This window comes from Pristiophorus japonicus, chromosome 5 (assembly GCF_044704955.1).
Source record: "Pristiophorus japonicus isolate sPriJap1 chromosome 5, sPriJap1.hap1, whole genome shotgun sequence".
NCBI classification, from domain to species: domain Eukaryota; kingdom Metazoa; phylum Chordata; class Chondrichthyes; family Pristiophoridae; genus Pristiophorus; species Pristiophorus japonicus.
The window spans coordinates 57209045-57229101 of NC_091981.1; the positions used below are offsets into that span (position 1 = coordinate 57209045).

At 47.0% G+C, this 20057-nt stretch overlaps 1 protein-coding gene across 2 annotated transcripts in view; it reads right to left on the minus strand.

The window, feature by feature from the left end:
- The window catches only part of cap2 (cyclase associated actin cytoskeleton regulatory protein 2), a 221474-nt gene that overhangs the window by 163806 nt on the left and 37611 nt on the right, over positions 1-20057 (minus strand). For both annotated transcript variants that reach the window (XM_070880658.1, XM_070880657.1), the window contains one exon: positions 7071-7171. In XM_070880658.1, the coding sequence (XP_070736759.1) occupies positions 7071-7139 (69 nt within the window). In that variant the 5' untranslated portion in view covers positions 7140-7171. The remainder of the gene's footprint in view (positions 1-7070; positions 7172-20057) is intronic.

Here is a 20057-nt window from a genome sequence, read left to right on the forward strand (position 1 = left end):
CTCCCCAAAGCCTTTCCACCATCTAGAAGGCACAAGTCAGGAGTGCGATGGAACACTCTGCACTTGCCTGGACGAGAGCAGCTCCAACACTCAAGAAGCTGGACACTGTCCAGGACAAAGCGGCCCGCTTGACTGGCACCCCATCCACCACCATAAACATTCACTCCTACCACCACCGGCACAGCGTGGCTGCGGTGTGTACCATCTACAAGATGCACTGCAGCAACTTGCCAAGGCTTTTTCGACAGCACCTCCCAAACCCATGTCCTCTACTACTTAGAAGGACCAGGGCAGCAGATGCGTGGGAACACCACCAACTTCACGTTCCGCATCCCGACTTGGAAATCTATCGCTGTTCCTTCATCGTCACTGTCAAAATCCTGGAACTCCCTGCATAACAGCACTGTGGGATTATCTTCACCACACGGACTGTAGTGCTGCAAGGCAGCGGCTCACCACGACCTTCTGAAGGGCAATTAGGGATGGCCAATAAATACTGGTCTTTCCAGCGGCGCCCACATTCCAGGAACAATCTTTTTTTTAATAAAGTCCCTTCGTCCAAGTCTTTAATGTAGATTGTGAATATCTGAGGCCTAAGCACTGATCCTTGCGACACCCTAGTTACAGCCTGCCAACCTGAAAATGACCCGTTTATCCCTACTTTTTGGGATTTACTGTTTGTAACAGACTAGTCCTTCAAATCCATGCATCGTTGAAAAATGAGAATGAAAATTCCCAGGGAAACCATTTAAAGTAAAAGAGCAGTGAAATTACTCAGAACGTGGTATGTAAAAGAATAGTGGAAGCATAAACTTTACCTTTTCTGAGTTAATCTTCCAAACAAACAAAAACAATAGCTGGTAATATATTTAAGGGGATGAAACATTAACTCTGTTTCTCTCCACAGATGCTGCCTGACCTGTTGAACATTTCCAGCATTTTGTGTTTTTATTTTAGATTTCCAGCATCTGCAGTATTTTGCTTTTGTAATATATTTAATGGGATGTTTATTTAGAAAATGCAACAAGCTACATGCCAGTCAATTGAAACGCTCTACTTCGAATTATTGAATCCATGTTTTAATGTACTTGGCATTAATCTATTTTGTAGGGGATCTCATAAAAACGTATAAGATTCTGACGGGACGGGACAGGTTAGATGTGGGAAGAATGTTCCCAATGTTGGGGAAGTCCAGAACCATGGGACATGGTCTAAGGATAAGGGGTAGGCCATTTAGGACTGAGATGAGGAGAAACTTCTTCAGAGAGTTGTTAACCTGTGGAATTCCCTGCCGCAGAGAGTTGTTGATGCCAGTTCACTGGATATATTTAAGAGGGAGTTAGATATGGCCCTTACGGTTAAAGGGATCAAGGAGTATGGAGAGAAAGCAGGAAAGGGGTACTGAGGTGAATGATGAGCCATGATCTTATTGAATGGTGGTGCAGGCTCGAAGGGCCGAATGGCCTACTCCTGCACCTATTTTCTATGTTTCTATTGTATTGCAAAGGGTTATACAAACTGCATTTTATTTATGGTCGCATCTATTTTCAACACCAGATTTCTGGTTGGTCCCTTGGAGGGTGATTATGTACCCAGCTGTTTATCTGGAATGTGTAATTAGATCCCGCCTGCCTAAATAATCAAGTACAGGTAGAGCGTCCAAAATCCGGAAACCTCGGGACCGAGGCCGTTCCGGATTTCAGGTATTTGCGATGTCCCGAGTCCAGAAACGCCCGGGCCGAGGTAGGTAGGGGAGGGGAGGGGAAGCCAGATGGCCGAGGCGGGGGGGGGAGGTCGGAGCGGCCGAGGCGAGGCAGGGGGAGGTCGGAGCGGCCGAGGCAGGTGAGTCCGGATTTTGGAACATTTTCTGGTTTCCAGACGACCCCGCCATTCGTAACTCCAGATTTCGGATGCTCAGCCTGTACTTTGCAATGTGTAATTCAAGCCATTCATTCCACGACCAGGCCCCAGACAGAGCTCAGAGTACAGGGCTCACCTTGCAGATTAGGACCTTCTCCCCTGCAAACAAGTCCCTGCCACCAACAAGTTCCTAACCTACCCCACACCCGCCGAGATTCTGAATTTTTCCCTCCCCTTCCTGACCTTCCCACTCCCCACCTCACCCCCCCGCCCCCCACCAAGTTCTTGACATTCTCCCCCTGCCCAAGATCCTGATCTTCCCCGTATCCCCCCCCCACCCCCGAGGATCTTAACCTTCTCCTCCCAAACAGGTTCCTGACCTTATATGGGGCACTGTGTGTTGGATTGTTAACGGGTTAATTGGGTATGAAGTGGAGTGAAGACTGACAGCGTCAAGACTTCCGGATTTCATCCAGTCCAATGATGTCTCTTTCCACACACGCACCACCGAGCTTTCCGAGAAATCAACCAGATGTAGGGGGAGGAGATGGAGAATGTGGTGCAGGTGTAAAGGCCGTGAGGTTAGTGTTGGAAGAACACTAACTGGATCATGCTCTCGCTCTCACACACCTCCTTTAGACCAAGATTACATTCTTCCCCCATCCCCACTGTGCTCTTTACATCCCTTCCCCGATGCCGTCCCCCTCCCCGGAGTTCCTGACTTCTCCCCCCTCCAATCTTTTCTCTCTGATTGCTTCTTTCTCCCCTTGCAATCTCCCCTCTCTCTCTAACCCCCCCCGCCCCACCACCTCCGATCTCCCTCTCTTCACTTCACCCCCCATATCTCCCCTTTCTCCACCCCCCCAATCTCTCCCTCTTCACCCCTCCATCTCCCACACTTCCGATCTCCTCTTTCTCCACCCCCCCCACCCCCTCCGCTCTACCCTCTCTCTCCCCCCCGCCCCACCGATCTCCTCTTTCGCCCATGCCCCCACCCCCTCCAATCTTCCCTCTCTCTCTCCCCCCCCCCCCCACCAACTCTGATCTCACCTCTCTCCCACCCCCCAATCCGATCCCCCCCCCCACCCCCGGGTCTCATCTCTCCCCTCCCTCCTCCTCCCCCCCCCCCCCCCCCACCCCCGGGTCTCATCTCTCCCCTCCCTCCTCCTCCCCCCACCCCCCCAATCTTGCCTCTTCCCTCCCCCCGCACTCTGATCTTATCCCTCTCCTCCTTCCCCCCCCCCCCCACACTCCGATCTAACCTCTCTCCTCTTCCCCCCCCCCCCACTCCCACTCCCCCCCCCACTCCACTCCGATTTTCCCTCTCTCCCATCACCCCATCCGGATCTCCTCCCGCTCCCCGCTCCCCTCTCTCTCCACCAACAATTCCCTCTCTCCTTCTTTTGGATCCTCGATTTTCGCCGTGCCCCCACCCCTCACGGCACCCTGATCTTCTCCACACGGAGCCAAGGAAAGCATGGCTCACAGTGCAGGCCGCAACGGTTAGGTACTGAATATGCGCGTCCTCCGGTATACCTCGCACACATACAGAAGGCCGCAAAGGTGTTCGTCCAAATAATCAGAGCATTTATTTATCTTTAAGAATCCAAACATGTAAAGAAAATCTTTAAAAAAGATAGAGGGGAAATTATAGAAGGATTGTACTGTTACTCAAGTTGGAAGGAGGTTCTGAAAAGTCCTGAAATGAAAAATGTTTATTTAATCATTACCTTTAGTAACATTAACTACTGTTGCAGATATTTGGTCGAGAAAGAAAGATAGGAGAGTACCCATTTGATATCCTCAGTAAAGAATTTCCCAACCGTGTGGGACATGCAGAGATTTATTTACATAACTAGAATATCAGAGGAATACATTTGTTCATCTAACTGCAGTGGATAAGGAAAACAATGATCATTTTTCATGACTCAAAACATCGTTACTTCATTGTTTCCATGCAAGAGCTCTTATAAACTTTTTTTTTTCCAAAACAAGTCCTTCAAGCGGTGATGTGAACCCATCCCAGCACCCTTCCCTTTCCAACAGTATAACCTTTGACCCAGCATGAAAAATGTAGGGAAATTTTAAACCATTAAAAAAATAGGATGGGTTGGGATCGTGTGGGAAGTTAAAATGTTAAAAATCTGAATCCCGACCGCAACCTGCCTACTTCTGATTTTGATGGAGGTGGGACGCGGTGTGCAGCCAACCCATTCCTGGGAGGCATGTTGGCACTTTAAACATGATAATGAGGCTGGAAGCCTCGGACTTAACCATGGCCGGCCAGGGTTCCCAGGCCTTGGGATTCCCGGCAGCTGCAGCGAGGCAAGGACAGCCTCAGGGGGCAATCCTTATAGGCCAGGAGCGCTTCCTCCCAGCCCACAAGCTCCCCACCATCAGCTTCCTCCCCCCCACATCTCACATCTCCACCCCCCCGACCTCAGTCGGGGCTCACACCCATTTGGGGTTGCGGCCTCTTATCTAGCATTCCCTGCCCGATTGGAAGCCACTTGTTAAATAAAATGGCCTCCGGGCGGTGAGCCTGTCTGTGACGTCACACGCACCTCCGGGTTTCCCGCGCTCCACAAGACCCCCCCCCCCCTCCCCTCGCCAGACGGGTCCAAAAGTAAAAGTTCAGGCCAATTTTACAGTAAATTTCTTGTCCGTTTTGCTACACTTCCTGTGTCAGACATGTTGCACTTAATTACATGCAAATTTCTTCTAGGCAAATTTCTTGCAGTTAATATTTCTTTCAACAATCTTTTAAAAATGAAAGCCCGTCATTTGAAATGGGCAGACATGTTGCACTTAATTACATGCAAATTTCTTCTAGGCAAATTTCTTGCAGTTAATATTTCTTTCAACAATCTTTTAAAAATGAAAGCCCGTCATTTGAAATGGGCAGAGAAACTCCCCAACAAAAATTACTCATTAATCTAGGGATCAACGTGCCAGCAGAAGTAATTAAAAAAAATAATCTTGGGGGACGGGGGAGGGAAAGCAAGACATTTTATTCTGCATTTGGACTTGTGACCTAAAAAGCAATTAATCTCTGACTGACCTCATCCTTACGCAGTTCCCCCAACAAAAAAAATTAAACTCTTCGGGGGCGAAATTGGGTGCGTAGACACCACCCATTAACACTACCAGGGGGTGCTAATGGGGCGCAAATGGCTTTGCAACCGGGTGAGGCAATGACATCGACTCCCACCATATTCAGCGGGGGTTTTGCAGCGGCGTTACAGCGTTGCGCTCCAATCTCCTTCTCCTGGAGATCATGACATCATCGCCATGCGCATCGCCCCGGTAGCAACGCTGATCGACAACACCGACAGCTGCAGGAGGCGGCATCGGGCGGCCAGTCACTTCGGGGGTGATATTTAAAGGCGAGGTGGCCGAGATAAGTAAAAAAAAACTTAATTTCTTTTCTTCGTTATTTTTGACGGTTCCTGCCCGCGATTAATTAGCCCTGCAGTCTGCATGAGTGCCAGGCTGATCGCACGGGATCGCGGCTGCCGTGGTGGTCCAGGTAGGTACTTTTTATTTTGCAGAGCCTGCAGTGATGGCCCTTCCCTTTAAGGGAGGGAAGGAGCCTTTCAATGTGGCAGCGATGCATGGCCCAGTGTGCAGCGTTGCTGCGGTCTCCGCCCCGTCTGCTTCCGTTCGCGCTCCAAGAAGGAAGTGGAACGCTTAGCGCTCCACATCTTGTTGAAACACAAATGGCAATTTTTTTAAAAAAGTTTAAAATCATTAGCGCCCGACGCTAACTTTCCACATTTTTAAAAGTTAGCATCCCAAACGGGGGGATAGTGAATTTCTCCCCCTAAGGGACCAAAGGCTCAGGTTACTTAACAATTAGATTTTGACCTTAATGGGGCATAGCTCCATCTCGACAGCTGCATAATACATTATGCATTAGAAATATTCCTGTCCCAATGAAACAGAATATAAAACACTGAGCCACACCATGCTCAATCTGCTAGTAAATACAAAACAGGTTGAGAATCCAGTGCACGTCTGCCACACTCCAGGCACTTATTACAGATGCAAAGAATCTTTTTTTTTTACAAATAAAAAGTAGTCAGGCATTTTGTCCTGGAGCCTGAAATTTACATTTAACTCATTGACTTGAGGAATTTACAAGTAGCTGCCCTTAACTGCATTATTTGAGGAAGTACTTAAGCAGTGACCTTAAAGGTACAGGCCAGGAGAGCAGCGAAACATCACATCCTTGCTCCAGACCCCAGATTAACACAAGTAAGATCACTGGAAATTCACTAATCACACAAAGTAGCCGTTGATTTCTTTCTCTGTAATAGACACACCGCAGCACTGCAATTGCGTTTCAAGAGTACGTAGTTGCGTTCTGTCATGATCGATCTCCAGGGACCAACGTGTCCATCTTTAAACTTTTTGTTTTGCCTCCAAGTTCACCGACTATCAAATCTATTTGGGTATCAAACCTATCCCAGAACTTGCAACGACCCGTTTTAATGGATCCCTTGCAACCACAAAGTTTTTAAGTTACATTTTGCTTACCTTTCAAGTGCCTCGGCTCCAGCTGTTCTCCAAAAACTTGTGTCAATTTCCCCCGCTCCAAGTGATTATTTGACAAGCGTATCAGTGCTTGGCTCAGACCAACACAGTTCACAAGAAATTTGGATATTAGCTTTCCTCATGGATTATAAATCAGCCTAGATGTGTATGAACACAACATGTTCAGATGCTATCCCTGTGTCTGCTATTTTAACAAAGGAAGGATATTGGATCAGGGTAGGAAGAGACAATTAAGAGTGGGAGGAAACTCGTGTGGTGTATAAACATCAGTGTAGACCAGTTGGGCCAAATGGCCTGTTTCTTTGCTGTAGATCTATGTCAACAGGCTCACATCAGTTCCTTCAACATGTAATTAAGTTTGTGAAGAATAGAAGTAGTAACAAAATTCTATAAAGAATACTGGATAATACCCATCATTAAACAGGACAAATTATTGTAATATCACCATAACACATTTGTAACAATTCCACGATTCAAAAGCAACTACAGAACCATGCAAGTGACCTTGAAATATATAAAATATAGTAGAATCTCATCTTACTGATGATCAATACAATTGGAACAAATGTTATTTATGAATATCTGGCAACCAAGTCAAGTACCTCTTTAATTCAAGGTCAGTCTCCTATAGTATTGCAGACTTCCCTACTTACATGTTTCTCCACATCTTCCCCAAGGATCTTGCTATGCTTCACATAGTTTGCAACAGCACCAGTCAGCATTACATCGAAAGCTTCCACATATGGTGCCAGATCTTGAAGAACAAAAGGAAACAAAAAATATTAAATTCAACCTTAATTACTTCTTACTAAAGAAAAATAAAATTGGGCCGAAACTGCCCCTTAACCGGTACCAGAAAGTGGTGGCCACGCTGTGGCGTGCAATGATCACCGACTTTTCGTGCAATGGCCACCTATAAAAATTCCGCTCTTGTGGTAACTCAGCGGTGACCCGCCCCCCCCACCCCACCGCTCCGCTGCTACCAATCCGTCCTAAGTGCGTCATCACAGTGCCTACCGCCAGGCGGTGCCAAAACAAGCTTTTTCGCGGTGGTGCAGTGAGGCTGAGGCCTTCTGCAATAGCGGTTCCGCTCCCCTTAAAGGGGAGGACCTACTGCCACCATGTTTTTTTTGTCGGCCGACTGCCACGTCAGCCCGACAATTATGCCCCCGGGTTCGGCCGGGCCGCCAACAGGCAGCCTGGCACCCCAATCTTGGTGGCCCAGTGGACCGAAGTTACAACATCGCAGAGGCTCTCCCCTTTAAGTGAAGGGGAGAGCCATGGTGATGCGGCGCCGTGATGACATCATCGCGGCAGTCAATACACTCCCCAACTTCCGCCCCCATTATGAGCGACTTCTGATCAGCCTGAAAAAAAATTTTGCTCAAAAGGCCACCTAAAAATCATAGAAACTAGGTGCATGCACCCCCTTTTGGGCCGGGGGGAAGGGGGGGGGGCAATTTCGGCCCCAGCCATTTTAAATGTTCAAATTAGACTTGCAGACTTGTGTGGTAGAACTACCAATGGTTTTCACTTCTCCTTTCTACCTTTACCATCTAGGATTTGACTCCCATTTCTTTACTCTTCCTTCATTTACCCCACTTTTTCTCATTCCCCTCTCTAAATCCCTTGCTATCAATATTGGTTAGCACAGATCAAACCTCAATGATTCATAAAGGGTGAGATCACATCACAACACTAAAAAACAAATCTGTCCACAGGAAGTGAGTATATTTTTCTTTTAAACAATATAAAGCATGAACTTTTTGTGATGGAAGCTTCGACAAGTAAACTATCAAGAAGTTGTTTATATAAGAGGGAGAGAGTGAGCGTAAGAGAACTTTAATGTAGATAAATGTCCTACATTACAACAGTTACTACACTCCAAAAGTACTTAATTGCTGTAAGACGCTTTGAGACGTCCGATGGTCGTGAAAGACGCTGTATAACTGCAAGTCTATGGGGCCGAAATTGCCCCCCGAATAATAGTAGGCGCACCTACTGTTCTTTAAGATTTTTTTCTGCCCCATGATTTTCAGGTCTTCTTTTTCCCGGTCGGGGCGGCAGTGCTGTTGCAGCAGGTCGGCCATCGCTCTGAGTCATCAGCGCCGCGGTGATGACGTCAGTGCGACACGGACATGCCACATTGCGCCGACGTGTCACAACACCCCTCCCCTTCTGTAGTGTCTTTAGAAGCTCTAGTAATGACTCCACGAGGCAGTGTGTTGTACTTGAACTGTAGTGACAGTAGTCCTTTATTGATAACTCCAGAGTGAAGATCACACCTGGTAAGCCTGCCTTTTATACTAGGCCAGGTTACCCGTACAGGTGTGCCTATGAGTCTCCCACTGCTGTGCCCTCTGGTGGCACACCTTGTGATATATCCTACATGGCTACTGTTGGGACTATGAACCCTCAGTGCAAATCGCCTCTGCATTGACTGTGCTCTGGGCTTAGCTCTATGTGGGCTCTGTCTGGTTGACCCTGGGCGGGTCACTTCAACCTTGGGTGAGCAGTTGGTTCAATAGTGTGCATGTGTGTGTGTGTGTGTGTATATGTGTGTGTGTGTATGTATGCGTGTCCCTGACCACTCCGTTCTCCATCTTTCCCCCCCCCCACCTCCCACATTGATTATGGTGGAGGCTCCGAACATTCATGTACATTCAAGTTCAGCTAAGTGGGTTTTGCATTTTTTTTTGTTTTTGTGTGGTTCCGTGGTGCGACAAGTACGTTAGATGCCTTATCGATGCAGTGAGTGCGTGAGGACAAGCTAGTTCCGGAGCTGCTGGGTTATGTCCCTGCAGTCTGGTGGCGGCTCAGTGCCCGGTGCTGGCAGGGGGAACCCGGTTGGCTCGCCTAGCCTGCTCTCAGGGCTGTTGCCGTGTTCCCTAACGTTGGGCGTGTGCACAGATGTCTGTGACCTCCCTGTCCTTTCTTTACGCTCTGGGTCACAGCTGTTCCCTGAGGAGCTGTTGTCTAGCAGTGCACAGGGAACTGCTGACTCGCTGGCCTGAGTGTTGTTTGGTTTGGAATCCTGGTTGGTGCTTGTTTCCTCTGGGGGAACAGTGGCGGGTGACTCTACATCTAGGGGTTTGGCCTTGGTGCAGTCTGCTCCTTCAGGCTCGTGGCAGTTGGTGCCATTGGGTGCCTGAGAGGTGGAGCCGACCCAGGCCATTGCCCTGCTGAGGTCGCTTGCTTCACAGCTGGTGTGTGTTGGCTGCTTGTGGCCACGCTTCATGGTGCATGACTCTGGTCCCCTGGATGCAGGCTACAAGCATTGGGTAGCTCGCTGGACCTGTGTGCACCCGATGGGTGTCTGCCCGCTGCATTGGCTGCGTGCAGTAGAAATCCTGCATCGCACAACTTTTCCTTACTGATGATGGGCACTCTTTGGGTCTGATCGCGATCGCACGACTTTTCCTTGCTGGCTGCATGTGTACAGTTCAGATCATCAATTACACATTTTACACAATCGTGCGACTTTTCCTCGCTGGTTGCATGTACACAATACAGATTATCCATTACACATTTTACATGATCAGTTACACATTTTATCTCTGACTTACAGTTCTTATTACATTGCTTAAGTGTGTGGAACTGTCCCTTTAATTGTAGTGAGTTGCCGGCCTCCTTTAAGAGAGCCTTGCTTGCTTTACCCCAATCCACTTCTCCATTTGGTGCCACGTGTTGCTCCATCAGCGCTGCACCTCGTGATCTGGCCGCGGCCATCTTTGTCTTCAGCGCATCACCTCGTGGTTTGGGCGCCATCTTTACTTTATCCACGATATTGACTGCGGTGATCTTCTTCGCCCCGGGTTCTGTCTCCGCCGTTGGGAAGTCGCTTCTGGATCCAATTTTCTTCCTCCGGAGTCCTGCCACTGGAGCCTGGAAGGTGCGTTCGGGTCATCTCAGCTGGATCATCTCCACACAGTCGTGCTGAGCGGTCTGTGCCTCGGGTGCCATGCTGGTCTGCTCTTCGGGGCCAGGTCCACTCTCAGGTGAGGGCTTGCTTTGCCTGAGCGCAGGGGACGTCGATCGCTGGAGAGATGAAATCTTCCCATTTCCGATGGATCTTCCCGATCCACTTTCTGCCAAGCAGCGTTGGTCCATCACCTGCAACAATCCACAGAGGTAACTTGTGCACCGTGCCATCATGGAGTACCTTTACATTCGCACTACCAACGACTGGGATAATTTCATTGGTGTAGGTGTGCAACCGGGACCAACTCAGGTCGTTCAGTCGGATTGTCCCATTGCCTCTCAAAGGCTCCTTGATTCATCACTGACTGGCTCGCCCCATGTCCACTTCCATGAAGACTGGAGCTCCCTCTATCTCGACTTCCATCTTCAGCGGGGAACACTCGGTGGCGCAGGAAAACATGCTATGTACCGCCCCGTGGGACTGGGCTGCCTCTCTGTATCGATTCAAAATCTATGCTGGATTCATGGCCATCTGCAGACTCTTCATCGACACAGTGAGTCATATTTCTCTTACACATTCGCTGGAGGAGGCCCTTTGTGCTGCAGCCTTTGCATACACTGTCTTTAAAGTGGCACTGGTGAGCCCTGTGATTCCCTCCACAATGCCAGCATGGAGCTACTCAGTTAGCCCACCACGCCGGATTCTGAGTCAAGGGACTCGTGGGCCTGTTCTCTCTTCTCTGAGAGGATTCACACTCCACAGTCCAGCCCCTGAACGGCACCACTCGGTGCACAGTACCTGCCGGGTTTGAGTCCTGAGGGTGAGACATCTGCCTAGAGCCGCAGGTCGAGGTCATGAATGACTGGCTCAGGGAGATGGCCTTCTGCAGTGTGACTGTGGTATCCGCTGACAATAGCTTGTGAAGGCGGCCCTCATGGCCAATTCCAATAACAAAAATGTCCCGCAGCGCTTCATTGAGATGGGTGCCGAACTCGCAGGGTGCCGCCAGTCTCCTGAGGTCTGCGGCGTACTTCGCGTCTTCCTGGCCTTCGGTGGGTGTAGAACCGGTGTCTGGCTGTGAGAATGTTCTCCTTGGGTTTGAGTTGCTCCTGGATCAGGGTTACGAGCTCCTTGTACGACTTGGCCATTGTCTTCGCTGGTGCCAGTAAGTCCCTGATGAGGCCATAGACGTTGAGCCCACAACTGGTTAGCAAGATAGCGTGGCGCTCATCAGCCAGTGTGGCCGGGTCGTCTCCTGCCAGGTCGTTTGCTGTGAAGAAATGTTCTAGCCTCTCCACAAAGGCGTCCCAATCATCACCATTGGCAAACTGCTGCAACATACCAAAAGGTAGCCATTTCCGCGTGAAAGTTCGTAATCTCGTCGCCAATTGTTGTGTCCTTAGATGCTCTAGTAATGACTACACAAGGCAGTGTGTTGTATTTGAACTGTAGTGACCGCAGTCCTTTATTAGTTAACTCCAGCAGCCTAGGTGCCATGTTTTGGACCTCCTGCCAATCCCTTCCAGCTCTCCACCTCTGTCTCTATGTAATCAAAATAATGGATGCCAAGCCAAATAAGGAGAATAGAAGGGAACACCAAAACCTTGTTCAAAAAGATGGATTTTAAGGAAAGTGGTAGAGGAGGAGACAGAGATGGAGAGATGGAAGAGTTTGGCAGGAGGGCCAAAACATGGCACCTAGGCTGCTGATGGCACAACCGCCTATGGTGGGGCATAGGAAGAGATTGCACAAGAGGCCAAAGTCAGAGGAGGAAAGACCAGTAGTTTTGTAGGTTAGAGGACGATACAAAGATAAAGTTCAGGCATAAATTAGAATTTTAAATGGGAGACATTAGAAGACTGGGAACCAATCTAGGTCAGCGTGGATGGGACACGGAGCAAAGCTTTTGATGAGTTGAATTTCAGAGCCAAGAGAGCATTGGAATTGTCGAGTCTAGAGGTCACAAAGACAAGGATGAGGAGTTTATCAGGAAATCGGCTAGGGTATGGGTGGAGGCGGGTGATAGCAGAAGTGGAAATAGGTGGTCTTTGTGATGGAGAGGATATGGTGTGGGAAGCTCAACGTGTTGCCAACAGCCTGGTTGAACCCAAGACAGTGTCGGACGAGATGGATGGAATTGGTGGCAAGGGTATGGAGTTTCAGGGAATGGAGAGGAAGCAAGATGATGACTTCAGTCTTAACCAATGTTTAGCTGGGAGAAATTGCAAATCATCCCGGACTGGTTGTCAGATGAGCTGTCTGGGAAAACATAGGCAGTGGAAGAGTTAAGAGAGGTGGTGCAGGGTAGAGCTGGGCATCGTCACTGTACATGTGGAAGCTGACCCTGCAGATGATGTCACCAAGAGGTAGCATGTAGATAAGGAAGAGGAGGGGGCCAAGGGAAAATCCTTGTGGGACTCCAATGTAGGGGCGGGACGAGAAGCTATTGCTGGAGATACTCTGGTTACAATTGGATAGGTGGAATAATTCACCAGTGTCAGTCACAAAGGATGTCTCACACACACAAACACAGACACACACAGACAGACTGCTTAAAAAATCATCAAGAGCAGACTAATATAGCAGGATTAGCAAAAGATAGTAGATTTAGAAAAATATATATATATATTTGCATTGATAAACGCCTTTCATAGCCACAGGCATTCCAAAATACTTCACAGCCAATAAAGTACTTTTGAAGTGTAATCATCACTGTTATGTAGGCAAACAAACATTGCAATATCCCACAAACAAGGATCTATTAACTTTTTTTGTGGTTTTGGTTGAAGGATACATTTTGGCCAGCACTATCCAACCAATCATCATATAAATGAAGTCATCTGCCCCTCTTAATGCATCATTGCTCATGGTTGTTCTGCACCATGCAATGAGTGCCGATTCCCGACAGATAAATGTTCTGAAATATAGGGCCCAAGTTTCCACATGATTCGCGCCTGATTTTTAGGAGCAACTGGTGGAGAACGGACTATTTTAGAAATCGCAATTCTCCACATTTTTTTTTCTGCAGTTCTAGTCAGGTAGAACAGTTCTAGTTTAGAATAGAATTTTTTCTTCAAAAGGGGGCGTGTCCGGCCACTGACGCCTGATTTGAAAGTTTCCACAGTGAAAATGTACTCCAAACTAAAGTAGAATGGAGCCAGTGAAGATTTTTGTAGAACTGAAAAAACCTGTTCTACACATTAAAAAATCAGGCGCAGGTTACAAATTAGGCGTCCAGAACGAGGTGGGGGGGGAGGGAACTCATTAAATTCGACAATAAATCCTTATTTATACTTATACAAATAAATCCAACCTGAATAAACATTTATAAGCAAAGAAAAGATTAAATAAACCATCTTCCTACCTGTGCGAAAGTGCTTCAGCCAGGGAGAATTCTGCAGCCGTTCGTGCCGCTGAGCGGGAGGAGGGAGGGAGGGAGGGAGGGAGGGAGGGAGGGAGGGAGGGAGGGAGAGAGAGAGAGAGAGAGAGAGAGAGAGAGAGAGAGAGGGGGGGCGTCGGGTCGGGTCAGTGGGGGGGGGGGGGGGGGGGGGAGAGCGGGTCTTGGGTTGGTGCGGGAGGGGGTGGGGAAGCGGGTGTCAGGTCTCGGGGCGGGGGGGGGGGGAGCGGGTGTCGGGTCGGGGGGGGGGGGGGAGCAGGAGCTGGCCGTGGGAGGAGCCCCAGTGAGGCCATTGGGCCAGGGCTAGGGGCTGCGTGCTTCGGGCCCCTCCCACACAGTTCGGCGCCTGGAGCTACTGCACTTGCGTGCCGACTGTAGCGCGCATGTGCAGAGGTCCCGGCACTGTTTTCAGCGCCGGGACCTGGCTCCTCCCCCCCACAGCTCGTGCTGACTGCGCCAAGGGCCAGAAGACCTGTAAGTAGGTGCAGACTACCGAGGATTTTTTTAGGCGCGAAAAACGGGCGCCCAGCTCGGAGGGGCGCCTGTTTTTTTTCTTGTGGAAACTTGGGCCCTTTGATACCAGATGAACATCACAGGTCTAATTAATAGCCAGTTTCATCTGAATGATGTTCACTAAGTTTCAAAAATATCCATCCAACTAGCTCGGTGAAATCATGGAAACCTCAAGTCACCCAATGATGCTATGAGTTCTTCATCATCACCAGCCCTTCAATAAGCTCAGATTAAACATTAGTTAGATTTAAAGCTTTTTAGCTCAATTAAAAAAGCCGCAACCCATTTTAATTACTGCACTTGTTAAAAATAAAAACGATTTTTAATTTCCATATTGGTGAAGTAGAGTTCAGTTTAACATTTCAATGACTCACTCTTCTCGATTTCCTCTCCTTTCTCTGCCCCCTTTCTGTCATTATTGACCTATGTTGCCAGTGGTGCTTTGAGCCATGATTCCCTTCCAGGTTCAGTTAACTTGAAATGGGCTGACATTATTTTTCCATGATGTTACACCGAGTACACGAAGCAGTAAAGGAAACATGAAAAAAAAAAACAAAAAGGAAAAGAAAGAATGAAAAAAAAAAGGAAAGAACTTAAAAATATGGCACCTTTCACGAACTCGGGATGTCCCAAAGCGTTTTACAGCCAATGAAGTACTTTTGAAGTGTAACCACAAATGTAAAGTAGAAACGCAGCAACCAATTTGCACACAAAGTCCCATAAAGAGCAAGTGATAATGACCAGAAAGTCTATTTTAGTGTTGTCGGTTGAGGATAAACATTGGCCAAGACACAGAGAAAATTTGCCCCTTCTCTTCTTTGAATAGTGCCATGGGATCTTTAATGTCCACCTGAGAGGACAGATGGAGCCTCGGTTAAACGTCTCATCAGAAAGACGACACCTCCGACAGTTCAGCACTCCCTCAGTACCACACTCAAGTCAGTGTAGATCATGCGCTCAAGTCTCTGGAGTGGGACTTGAACTCACGACCTTATGAGTCAAAAGGCAAGAATGCTACCAGTGAGCCAAGGCTGGCTCTTATGCCAGATGTCTCATGGCTTCACTCTATTCAATAAATGTTGAACTTTCTTCCTCCAAAAGTTCAACTGGCAATAAATCAAAACACACTCTGCTCTAACAATCTGTTGCGTCTGGAATCATAGAAAGGTTACAGCATGGAAGGCAGCCATTCGACCAGTCAAACTCATGCCGACTTTCAGCTAGTCCTACCCCCCTGCCCTTTAATTTTCTTTGCTTCAGATACTTATCCAACTCCCTTTTTAAAGATAATATTGAGTCTGCCTCCACCACCATTTCAGGCTGTGCATTCCAGATCTTAACCGCTTGCTGTGTAAAAAGTTTTTTTTTTTAAAAAAAACATCGCCTTTGGTTCTTTTGCCAATTGCCTTAAATCTGGTTCTTGAGCCTTTTGCCAATGGGAACAGTTTCTCTATCTACCCTGTCCAGACCCCTCATGATTTTTAACACTTCTATCAAATATCCTCAGTCTTCTCTGCTCCAAGGAGAACAGCCCCAAATTCTCCAGTCTATCAATGTAACTGAAGTTCCCCATTCCTGGAATCATTCTCGTAAATCTTTCTACACCTTCTCTAAGGCCTTCACATCCTTCCTAAAATACGGTACCCAGAATGGGACACAGTACTCCAGTTGGGGCTGAACCCACATTTTATACAGGTTTATCATAATTTCCACACTTTTGTGTACATGAAGCCTCTATACATGAAGCCCAGGATCCCGTAACCCTTTTTAACTGCTTTCTCAACCTGCCCCGTCACCTTCAATGATTTATGCACACACACCCCCAGGTCTCTCTGTTCATGCACCCACTTTATGATTGAACCATCTAATTTATATGCCCTCTTCTCATTCTACCAAAATGCATCACTTTACAATGAAGCGGTTGTATGTTCTACTAATACAACCTTCTAATTATTCTTATAAAAGACATTATTCAAACCCTCATTTTAGAACACTTTGCAGCCAAAACGCCAATTTATTTCCCAATATAAAATACAGAAATAGATAGCAAGAGTTTCTATAGGTATATAAAAAGGAAAAGGGTGGCTAAAGTAAATGTTGGTCCCTTAGAGGACGAGACCGGGGAATTAGTAATGGGGAACATGGAGATGGCAGAAACTCTGAACAAATATTTTGTATCAGTCTTTACGGTAGAGGACACTAACAATATTCCGACAATGGATAGTCTAGGGGCTATAGGGGGAGGAAGTTAACAATCACAATCACAAATGAGGTGGTACTCAGTAAGACAATGGGACTAAAGGCAGATAAATCCCCTTGCATCCCAAGGTCTTGAGAAATAGCGGCAGGGATTGTGGATGCATTTACCAAAATTCCCTGGATTCTGGGGAGATCACAGCAAATTGGAAAACTGCAAATGTAACACCCCTATTTAAAAAAGGAGGCAGACAAAAAGTAGGAAACTATAGACCAGTTAGCCTAACATCTGTGGTTGGGAAAATGTTGGAGTCCATTATTAAAGAAGCAGTAGCAGGACATTTGGATAAGCAAAATTCGGTCAGGCAGAGTCAGCATGGATTTATGAAGAGGAAGTCATGTTTGACAAATTTGCTGGAGTTCTTTGAGGATGTAATGAACAGAGTGGATAAAGGGGAACCAGTGGATGTGGTGTTTTTGGACTTCCAGAAGGCATTTGACAAGGTGCCACATAAAAAGGTTACTGAACAAGATAAAAGTTAACAGGGTTGGGGGTAATATATTAGCATGGATAGAGGATTGGCTAACTAACAGAACAGAGAGTCGGGATAAATGGTTCATTCTCTGGTTGGCAACCAGTAACTAGTGGGGTGCCACAGGGATCAGTGCTGAGACCCCAACTATTTACAATCTATATTAACGACTTGGAAGAAGGGACTGAGTGTAACGTAGCCAAGTTTGCTGACAATACAAAGATGGGAGGAAAAGCAATGAGTGAGGAGCAAACAAAAAATCTGCAAAAGAACATTGACAGGCTAAGTGAGTGGACAAAAATTTGGCAGACGGAGTATAATGTTGGAAAGTGTGAGGTCATGCACTTTGGCAGAAAAAAAAATCAAAGAGCAAGTTAAATGGAGAAAGATTGCAAAGTGCCGCAGTACAGCGGGACCTGGGGGTACTTGTGCATGAAACACAAAAGGATAGTATGCAGGTACAGCAAGTGATCAGGAAGGCCAATGGTATCTTGGCCTTTATTGCAAAGGGGATGGAGTATAAAAGCAGCTATACAAGGAATTGGTGAGGCCACACCTGGAATACTGCATGCAGTTTTGGTTTCCATATACTTGCTTTGAAGGCAGTTCAGAGAAGGTTTATTAGTTTGTTTCTGGGGATGAGGGGGTTGACTTATGAGGAAAGGTTGAGTAGGTTGAGCCTCTACTCATTGGGATTCAGAAGAATGAGAGGTGATCTTATCGAGACGTATAAGATTATAAGGGGGCTTGACAAGATGGATGCAGAGAGGATGTTTCCACTGATGGGTGAGACTCAAATTAGAGAGCACGATCTTAGAATAAGGGGCCCATTTAAAACAGAGACGAGGAGAAATTTCTTCTCAGGAGGGTTGTGAATCTGTGGAATTCGCTGCCTCAGAGAGCTGTGGAAGCTGGGACATTGAATAACTTTAAGATAAGGGGGAAGCCATTTAGGACTGAGATGAGGAGAAATTTCTTCAATCAGAGAGTTGTTAACCTGTGGAATTCCCTACCGCAGAGAGTTGTTGATGCCAGTTCATTGGATATATTCAAGAGGGAGTTAGACATGGCCCTTATGGCTAAAGGGATCAAGGGGTATGGAGAGAAAGCAGGAAAGGGGTACTGAGGGAATGATCAGCCATGATCTTATTGAATGGTGGTGCAGGCTCGAAGGGCCAAATGGCCTACTCCTGCACCTATTTTCTATGTTTCTAAGACAAAAAAGTTTCTTAATCGATAAGGGGATAAGGGGTTATGAGGAATGGGCAGGGAAATGGAGCTGAGTCCATGATCAGATCAGCCATGATCTTATTGAATGGCGGAGCAAGCGCGAGGGGCCATGTGGCCCACTCCTGCTCCTATTTCCTATATTCTTATGTTATGTTCTTGTTTCACGGTTAAGTGTCTTAGACATCAAAACACAGGAAACATTTTTATAATGTGAAACAGAAACAGGCAGGACAATTGCAAAAACCTGTTTTAATTCAACAGGGGCTTTCAATAGTGATGTTGAATCTTTTAATCAAACAGCTAAATGTCAGTACTACGCTGCATGAAGAGGCGCATTGACAAACAAATTACTGCTTTACTGTATATCTTTGCCGTTTTAATACATATACTACATTTTTAAACACATTTGAAATGTTCCTTCTGTGAAAAAGATATTGATGGACCAAAGGACTTTAGATGCTCCACTGGAATTGCACACCTTGGTCGTTGAACTGCCAGGAACATTTAATGTTATCCAGACAGGTGACAATCAATCTCTCTCTGGATTCTATATGAAATGATCCTGTGCAGTCCACTGCAAAGTGACAGATCCTGCCCCTAGTTTAGCACAAATCTACCTCAGAGGCCGCAAGGGTAGCTAGCTTGCAAATTGGAAGAGGTTGTGCTGGACCAGTAAGGTAGGGGATCTCTTTCGGAAAAGGCACAGCTTATTCTTGCATTGACTTTTAATGAAAACGTTGGCATGCCGGAGAACAAAAGAAACCGAAAAGTGGGTATCGAATTTCGCATCATACTTGGCTACAATTAGCATAGGTGCAGTGCACATTCAGTGCAGCTGGATGAGACGGCAGCCCAGGAGCACAAATGATATAGAAAGAAAGACTTGCATTTCTCAAAGCGCGTCTCAAAGCGCTTTACAGCTTTTGGAGTATAATCACTGTTGTAATGTGAGAAACGCAGCAGCCAACTTGCGCACAGCAAACTCCCACAAAAAGCAGGCACATTTCATGCAGAATAAACTACCTCAGGAAGAGGGTTTACTGTGATAATGAAAGAAGAGCCTCAGGATCAGCAGGAAGGCCATGACTGATTACCTAGTAACCAAGGACCTGCAGGAACATTCAACCTTCTGCAGTGCACTCTTGGTGGCAGTGTACCTTTATGCCCTCAAACTTTATGATACAGGGTCTATCGCAAGATTCCTGCACTTTTTCACATACAGCTTTATCAAGGAAATACCTGGAGCCCTATTTTGCCATGCACTCTCACGTACACTAGAACAGTCAAAGGCAGCTGAACGTTCCAAATTGCTGGCTACTCCAAAGCACAGGTTATCAGTGCGTTGCTATTCATACCAAAGTCTTTACCAAATATTACACGATTTACAATAAAAGATAATCCAGATCTAGGCTTCCCATGGAGTACACCTGGTTTATTCATTCTGATGCAATCACATCTCAGTTTTGAAAGAGAAAGGTGCATGGACTGCTGAATCCATGGAGACTCAAGCTACACCATACAACCATCTCTGAACAACTCCCGTACCCCAGCAGAGCACAAGTCACATGGGGAAAATCAGGGCCTTCACTGATCAAAGGCTTAGATTGCTTCAGATATCTTAACCAATCAAGAGTGGTCTTGCAACATGTCCCAGACAAGGTCAGTTAAAAAGAGTACACTGCACAATATGGAGAGAGGCCTCATTATGGACTTGGAAGACGTGTAGCAACAACAATTCATGGCAGATCAGGGCAATGGTGCATAAAGTACAAGAGCAAGGAGGTTATGATAAAAATGTACAAGACACTGGTTAAGTCACAGAGGTCTGTGTGTATTTTTGAGTGCCCCA